Below are 9,178 nucleotides of genomic sequence, written 5' to 3'. Positions count from 1 at the left end.
ATGGTGGGTGCAAAATGCTGACTGGAATCCGTTCAGGAAAGAATGGGAAGAGAGGAATTGGAGACAGTAAGTATAGAAAACTCTGTCAAGGAGTGTTGCTGCTAATGGGAGGAAAAGTGGAGTGAAGAGGCTTACGTTGGGAAGAATTATAGCAAGTTTTCGCTAATAAGATTCAAGAAGGAATCTGACATCACATGAGAAAGCGAGAATGGCAGGCGAATGGGAAACTGGATACTGTGCACAGGTGAGGGACCCAATTAGGATAGGACATGGATAGGCAGGGAGAGAGAGTATATGGTCCCAAGTGGTAATAGGTGGCTCAGATATGGTTGTGGGAGGCTGTCCCCTGCCGATTGCTTATATTTTATTAAAGTGGGAAGGAAGGTCATCTATTGGGATGGAGGATTGGGGATACAGTGGAGGTCTCAGGAGGAAGTAGTGATGACCTAGTAATGAATTTTAGGTGAAACCAATCTGCTTTGTTCAGCCACATGGGTACAAGTATGAAAACAGAACTGAGTAAACTGGGAATTTGGTTTTGCCAAGCAAGACAAAGCTAGACGTGGCGAAGGAAGTGAGTGAAGGCGAGGGAGTGATCAGTGACTGAAGATTGGATTTAAAATGCGTAAGGGTAGAAGAGAGGACATCAAGAGCTGAAGGACAAATTATTAGCTTTTTAAAGTCTGTTTTCTTTCTTTTTTTGGAGGGGGGGTGGTGGGGACAGAGTTTCACTCTTGTTGCCCAGGCTGGAGTGCGATGGTGCTGTCTCAGCTCACTGCAACCTCCACCTCCCAGGTTCAAACAATTCTCCTGCCTCAGCCTCCCAAATAGTTGGGATTACAGGCGTGCGCAACCATGCCTGGCTAATTTTGTATTTTTAGTAGAGACAGGGTTTCACCATGTTGGTCGGGCTGTTTTTGAACTCCTGACCTCAAGTGATCCACCTACCTCTGCCTCCCAAAGTGCTGGGATTACAGGCATGAGCCACCGCGCCCAGCCAAATCTGTTTTCTTATCTGAATCTTAGAATGTTATCGTGAGGCTTTTATGTGATAATGTAAATATAGTACTTAGCACAGCACTAAGCACTGAATAAACATTCTATCAGTGCTTCTGAAATGAAGCTTTCCATCAGAATCACCTGGGGAATTTTTGAACCGACTATTACTCAGAGGCCAATGCAGACAAATAAATAGAATTTTTGAGGGGGACGGGGACGGGGACCAGGGAATGGCTCTAACTACTCTGCAGGTGATTCAAATGTGCAGTCAGGACTGCACATTTTTGAATTAACAAAAATGATCTCTATCAACAATTATGAACTGAATATCTCATATGGGCCAGACAATATATGATTGTCTCATGTAAGTCTCACAAGTCTTCAAGGCTCAAACATAAGTGGTAGAGCCAGGGATTTCTAGTCAATGGTCTCGGACACTAAGTCCTTCCCACTATAAGCTTGGTACTCCAGTGATGGTTTGAGGAGCAGCAGCGCCCCTCGGGAGCTTGTTAGAACTGCATCACAGGCCACTATGTCAGTCTGCAGTTTAACAAGATCCCCAGGTGATTCATATGTACATTAGAGTTTGAGAAGCCTTGAATTATGCCACTCTGATGTAATGTGGACCCAAACCACATTTGGGTCCCTTGGTGAGCCAAGGGCAATGTTTATTTTACAGAATCCTTCAGCTGTTGCCAATTGCTTTAAAGCATCAATTTTAAAATTGTTGATTAGTTCTTTGTGTCCTAAAAAAGCTAATAGGCTTCTGCGAAGGGTTATCTCTGGAAATGTTTTAGTTATGAAATCACAGTGAAAGTCATTAGGATTCCTTTTCAGGGCTTTAAAAAGGCTAAAGCCAATTGAGTAGCTGTATGAAACTCGGAAGTGTTCCATGACACATTATTTGCATAGCATTTCATAGTCACCAAGTACGATGTTTCTTGTAGTGACCACAGGAATTCATTATTGGGATTCAGGTAAATTGTCTAAGTTCATATGACCAGTAAGACAAGGACTAAGATTTTTTTTTTTTTTTTGAGACAGAGTCTCACTGTCACCCAGGCTAGAGTGCAGTGGCACCATCTCAGTTCACTGCAACCTCCGCCTCCCGGGTTCACGCCATTCTCGTCTCAGCCACTCTGGTAGCTGGGACTACAGGCACCCGCTACCACACCCGGCTAATTTTTTGTATTTTTAGTAGAGACGGGGTTTCACTGTGTTAGCCAGGATGGTCTCAATCTCCTGACCTCATGATCTGCCTGCCTCGGCCTCCTAAAGTGCTGGGATTACAGGTGTGAGCCACCGTGCCCAGCCTCAACAGTTCTTTTGAGTTCTCTTTTTGTGCTTATTTCACTATACGGTTGACCCTTGAACAACACAGGATTGAAGTACAGGTCCTTATATGTGGACTTTTTTCAATAAATACCCGTCTGCATTGATGGATTCCACATTTACAACCAAATGTGGATGAAAACACGGTATTCCATCAGGATGCAAAACCCACCAATACGGAGGTTTGACTCAGTATCTGTGGGTTCCAGAGAGCTCAGGGACTTGAGTATGAGAAGATTTGGGTACCTGTGAGTGGTCCTGGAACCAATCTCCCATGGACACTGTGGGCCGACTGGATAAGCCTCTAGAATGTAAGCAAACACCACAAACTATGGAGCAAAACAATCATTTCCTCGGGTATGGAGCAGCACCGTTTTGTCAGTTGTTGGAGATCTAGGCTTGGAGTTATAACAAAGAGAAGCTACTGTTTCTATACTTGGAGAACCTTGAGTCTGTCATAAGCTTTATTCTTGAAGGACTTATACGGTTTGTTTTTTTTTTTTGGCAGAGGGTAGGTTGGAGGTAGGAGTATCAGTACCTTACTGGAGTAACTTTCCTGAGCAGAACTGAAATCACTGTGAACTGAACATGAGCTGAAATAACATGTAAAGCTTTGGAATTAATTTAAGGATGTGTTTATTTACAAGATACAAATGTTTAATATTTAATAGGAATTAAAGTGCTTAATTTTACAATGTTTCCAATTATCTGCTTTTATGACCAAATATACATATATTACACAATATATACATTATCTGCAAGTATTTTACATTCACATAGCTAGAAAAGAAAAATTACTTGTGTATACTTTCACACTTGAGTCAACTGTAAAATTCCAAAAACATACATTCTCAAACTTATCAGTCGAGAATTCAAAAGAAAAACCCAGATATGCTTATTTTTTGAGTCGAAGTCGTCTGTCACCCAGGCTGGAGCACAGTGGTGCAGTCTCGGCTCACTGCAACCTTTGTCTCCCCGGTTCAAGCAATTCTCCTGCCTCAACCTCCCGAGTAGCTGGGATTACAGGCATGTGCCACCACACCTGGCTAATTTTTGTAGAGACAGGGTTTTGCCATGTTGGCCAGGCTGGTCTCGAACTCCTCGGCCTCCCAAAGTGCTGGGATTACAGGCATGGGCCACCGTGCCTGGCCCAGATACACTTATTTTGTTTTATTTTTATTTAGTAGAGACAGGGTTTCACCATGTTGGCTGGTCTCGAACTCCTGACCTGAAGTGATCTGCCCACCTCAGCCTCCCAAGGGCTGGGATTACAGGCATGAGCCACTATGCCCGGCCTAGGCTTATTTTAAAATGTCAATTGTCACTCACAAAATGAAATTCTAGTTTGGTTAAAAAAAAAACAAAGTCTTATATACAGACAGACATGACTGTTTTGCTAATGAAGAGAACCCCCCACAAGTGATACATTCCAATATCCATATACTGTGTAATATATAATGTGATTCTCTTATAATGGTCCCCACAGACTAGTTTCTTCCCAAACCTATATTTCACTATGTATTTGGTATTTATTTATTAAAGTATGATATGAGATTTCTTGATTTATGTTTTCCACTAAAACTACCACAATGAATTTTAGGAAAAGGGGTTGACCATCATATAACTCCCAGTGACCCTAACAAGTTAAAACTATCTTGTAGAAGCCATGTGCTATTTCACGTCAAAACACAGGAAAAGATACTGCATTCTGCCAAATGCTCAGTCCAGAAAGTAGAAGACCATGATTGACTTCAGATTTTTTTTTTGCCTTAGTAAACAGTACAGAAAATGATCTGAGAATGAAATTATTTTTTAAAAGCCCAAAGGAGAAAAAGAGTAACAAGATATCATAGTCTAGCATTTACAGGCCAAGGTCAAAAACCTGGGTGCAATGGATCCCATCAGCATGTAATTACATAGATTTATATTTTATATCCCTTCTGCAGTTAAAATATTTCATCTTATCTTAAAACACACTGCTGTGGTCTGGAGACCAACAGTCTCACCCCCACATCTCTCTTCATTCTTGCTTGTTTCAATTTCTTATCTTATCCCTCTCTGCCCTTTCTGTAAAGAAAGCAAAGTTATCTTCTCATGACTATGTGATTAAGGAGTATATATAAGGATGAATTATACATAAAGATCCATGTAAATAATTTATGTTAAAATATTTAAGTTAAACAATTTCGATAGAAAAACTTCATTTCTATGGAAAGACAGAATTGCAAATCAACAGTGTTTTTACATATATACATACATATATAAATTCACAGAAAGGGTTTTTTAAGTTGACCTAGTGGTCTTTATGTATCATAGTCATTTTCTAAAGCTGAGAATCTATAGTAGATAATAGTATGAAAATAACAAGTAGTTTGATTCTAATAAAATTGGTAAGAATGAAGAAGCAACATGATCCACTACAGACGTCAATACAGTCTGAAGAATAGGAACTGGTTGGCCACAGTTCATATACTAATACATTCTTGGAGAATACAAAATTTAAGAATGAAAACATTAAGACATTCTTGACTTTTTGAGTTAATTTTAGCTTATAAATATCATGTGCTTAATCTTAGACCCACTAACACAAATATCATATTATATAGGAAATCTTCATTAATCTATTCTGCATTATAGCAAAGATACCTGTAAAACCCAAGACGCTTGTTCCCTAGAAATTTACTTGCTCTGGTTGGTGCTTGCTACTCAGGTTGTATCTAGTCCAGAAAGATCATCAGAAATTTATCACAGACAATATGCTCAGATTAAGAACTTAAGGCTTTGAATATAACCAGAAAACAAATAAAAGCAACCACCCTGTTTCCAAAAAGTAGGGACGAGGAAAAGTAAAACAGAATTGTGAACTCAAAAGTATTTTTGATAAAAGTTTTTAGAAGGCATCAAAGAATCTTTAACAACCCTGCAGTACCACAAACTTTATCGTTTTCTTTATATATTTATAACTAGAACAAGTGCTCTTAAAAAAAATCCAAATGTGTGTGTATATATATATATATGGGGAAAGGGTACATTTAAAAGGTTAGTTTCTGTAAAAAGTTTAATAATTTTTTTAAAAATTGGGGTAAGTTAAGTCACCTAGTGAAGATAAGTACACAAACCTGATGTCAAATTAAACTTCATGGAAAACAAAATGTGCTTTTTCTATCCATTTTCTTTGTTAAAGTAAAAATGTTCTTGATAGTTATTTAAAATCCAAGGAAGGATGCCCCTTCCCATTTCCCTTCCTTATACTCTGCAATTCGAATTACCGTATCACATCTAGAAAGTTAATAATTATCTATATTCTTGTGGCAAAGGGCCTTCATATTAAATTTTCAGTATAAAACCATACCCTAAAGAGTTTTATTGCTTGCATACATGACGACACTGTGATGCCATTATTACAAAAGTGGCTGGTGTTTTTTCTTATCGAGCCCCACTTAAAACCAGGATAAAAGTCTGCACTATATTTCATACTTAACACGCCAAATGGTAGGCTTTCAGCAAAAGCAAAATTTAAGCTTAAAATATTGAAATGTTTTGTAATGAACAGAAATTTTGTTAAGGAAGTACTTTTTAAAGTTTGGAGGAAGGGCACTTTAAAGAAAAGATGACTTGGAAAGCACCAAATGAGTGAAAATAAATAATTAAGACCCACAGGGAACGTTGGTTTTAATGGGAAAGCAAACAATGATATTTTTAGGTTGTCATGACTGCTCAAGTATCTTGGAAGGGAAAAGGCATTGATTATTCTTATCATCAATCACACTTTGAGGTCTCTTGGTTGAATTGTTTTAATAAATGGCTAAGAGTATTACTTTACCTTTCATTGAGTAAAAACATCAGTGATTCTTTAATAAGAGAGAAGCGGGTAAGGCTGTTTCACAGCTTCTCTTTGTGTTTAGCTGAAGAACGTGGGGTGGAAAGTGAATATGGTGACCAGATAACCAGAAATTCTCTTCTAGTATTAATGCTTCTCATTTAAAAAATTAAAGATAATGACTGTTAAGAGCATGATAATAAACATTATCTTTACATGAGTAGTCTTTCAATGATCTAAGTTAAATAACATTGATATTTATTGAGCCAAAACTTAAGTGTGTCCATGTTACTTCTGTTTTGGTAGGGAAAGTGTAGTCTTGCTTTTAAAAATAGTTTTCAAAAATAATCTGACTCATAAATCTTCCCATTGGCCCATACATTACCATTGTTCTAGTCACACTTACAAAAGTCCTCTTCCCCAGTTAATTATTCTGTATTTCCATTGCTTCTCTTTTCTTGAGATTAAGAAAACCAAAGCATCATCTACAGCTATAGTTTAATTTTCCAAAAAACCACTCTGAGTATACATCACACACATACCCCGTTGGCCATTAAAAAAGAGAAGCAATGTAAATTTTCTTCTAGTCTTTCCCTGATTTAATAGGGCCTAAGAAGCTACTTTTATCTCTTTTTGGCTCCGTGTATTTGGTTTAATGTTAATGATCATGGCTGATAATCCTTTTATGGAGGAAGGGAACCTAATTATGTCAGCAATAATTGGTTCACTTGCTCCTTTGGGATGGAAAAAATAAGATATTTCTTAAAGTAACACGGCCTGAATAAATGTGTGGCAGTCTTAAATTCTATTCTATATCTAAGGTGTAATCCTTACATACTAAAGACAGTGGGGTCATTCTTGTAGATTTCTAGCAGACTGGTCCATAAAAAGTGATAATGTTTGGGATATGACAGTAAAAAAAAAGGTTTAATTTGAGAAAAAGAATTAAGTTAAATAGTAAACTTAGTGTGAGATTTTAATCATAAGTACAAAAGAGTGAAGAGCAGCCTTCATGACAAGGAATCATGTGACCAGCCCCCACCCCAAACATAGGTTATCACATGTGGATTTTGTTTCATTCTGACAAAGGAAAAGGCCCATACAGTTATCTTAAGTGTTCATTATATAGAGACCTTATTTAACCATGCTCGATCATCTTACGGAAAAGAAAAACATTACGATAAATGTGGTTTCCACATATCCTAGTTCTGTAAAACGTCAGGTGTCTCATAAAGTTTGGGTTTTGGTGAAAATTTTTGTACATGCTGATGTTAACTACTGCAAGAATTATAGGATTGCAAATGGTAAAATAACCTGTACGACTTTGACTGTCTCAGTGACCAAAATGCACTTTAATCTTAGAATAATCAAGACTGAAGCATTAACTGAACCCTCATCTTATATTAATAGCACCTTCTAAGAGAGGCACTGTTTTAAATAGGCACAGAAACAAAAAATGATACTTTAAAAGTACTGTTGGAATTCACAAATATATCCCATGCCACATAAATTACCGATTATAAAAATATCAATACCCTCAAATGCCAATCAGCAAAACATAAATCACCAAAACATTTCTTCAGTTTAGAACATTGCTCAATTCCAAGATAAACCATGCTTTATATTTAAAAAATAAATTAGAGATGAATGTGAACCTAAAGCTAAAGAGAAAAGCATGTATAATATATATATTTAATACTATATATACATAATTGCTATATACTTAAGACATTCTTAGGAGTATTTCTACAAAAACAAGTTATCTTTTCTTCATAAATCGAAAATCTGAACACCAACAATTTGTCCTTTTTCTTTTGTTTTAAAAGAACAGACATCATTTATGCAGCTAGAGATTTATAAACTAAATTAAATTTATAAACTAAAACATCATTTATGCAGCTAGAGATTTATAAACTAAATTAAATTTATAAACTAAATTAAATAAGTTAATACAATAGCCTCAACTGTCCCTGTATTTTTCACCATGGATCTATTTTGGCAACATGGAGGTATATCTTTCAAACTGTTCCAGGTCCTACATGTGAAAGAGAAGAAGACACGAAAGGATTTCTTAAAGGAAAGTGCTCATTCTAACCTGACGGTGACAGAATCCATTGATACCATTTCTTCAAGACAAAAAAGCACATATTCAAGGAATAGCTCAAAAAATGCTCCTGTTTTCACATTATTTTAAAACTTTATCGGTAGAATGACTCTGCACACTAATTTCACTAAGAGTACATAAACATAGGAAAATAGTCCTCAAAAGATGCATTTATGAGCCTATATTTTTCAACATAAAGTGCTAGCAGATGTATAAGAAGAGTTGGGAATGTCTTGAGCTGTAAGTCTTGAGACCTCCACACCGTGGCTGGTCCTGGAGGAGTTCAGCATTCTGATTTTTTCTTAGGTTCAGGATGATCATCCAAGGTGGCTGGATGCTCATTTGGACCACCTGGTGTCTCACCTGTGACAGCTAAAAGGATGACTTTCAGCCACTTCTGCTTCAGTTCCTCACTGTCTGCAGCAAAGCTGTGCACAGACTTAGACTGGGTCAGTTTGAAACTGTGTGGCAGGTCTGCACTCCTTGGCATTTCATCCACCACATAGCCCAGAAGTGGAATGGTGGCCTGGGCTCTGACGTCCTAAAGAAAAAACATCAGACATTAAAAGCAGGTAATGTATTCGCTTGTTAAGTGTGTCCCTTGCTCCTACTAAACCTCTCTTCCTACCACTGTCCCAAACAGACTTAAACGGTGAGTTCTCCATGGGCACAGAGGGCAATCCCATTGCTTAGTACAGAGCCTGTACGTGAGGCCACTGATAATGTTAGCTGAATGAATGAGAGCTGACACCCAAATCAGCTAGGACTCAGAGACACTACACCCTCCTCTCTGTGAAAAGAGCCCTTTCAACTCTTCATTCAGTGAAAAGGGGAAGAAAACAATCGCCATCATACTGTATTAAACCAGCAAACATTAATGATAATCTCATTACTAAAGGCAGTTTTATTTGGTGATTCATTTA

At 37.5% G+C, this 9,178-nt stretch overlaps 1 protein-coding gene across 9 annotated transcripts in view; it reads right to left on the bottom strand.

Annotated features, from left to right (window-relative positions):
- Nucleotides 1-2,950: 2,950 nt before the first annotated feature.
- Nucleotides 2,951-9,178, bottom strand: part of FGD4 (FYVE, RhoGEF and PH domain containing 4) — a 242,504-nt gene continuing 236,276 nt past the window's right edge. For 8 of the 9 annotated variants that reach the window (XM_009247598.4, XM_063711597.1, XM_063711598.1 and 5 more), the window contains one exon: nucleotides 2,951-8,796. In XM_009247598.4, the coding sequence (XP_009245873.2) occupies nucleotides 8,539-8,796 (258 nt within the window). In that variant the 3' untranslated portion in view covers nucleotides 2,951-8,538. 9 annotated transcript variants of the gene reach the window in all.

Source organism: Pongo abelii, chromosome 10, assembly GCF_028885655.2.
Source record: "Pongo abelii isolate AG06213 chromosome 10, NHGRI_mPonAbe1-v2.0_pri, whole genome shotgun sequence".
In the NCBI taxonomy this organism is placed as follows: Eukaryota; Metazoa; Chordata; class Mammalia; order Primates; family Hominidae; genus Pongo; species Pongo abelii.
This window is presented reverse-complemented; position numbering and strand designations above follow the sequence as displayed.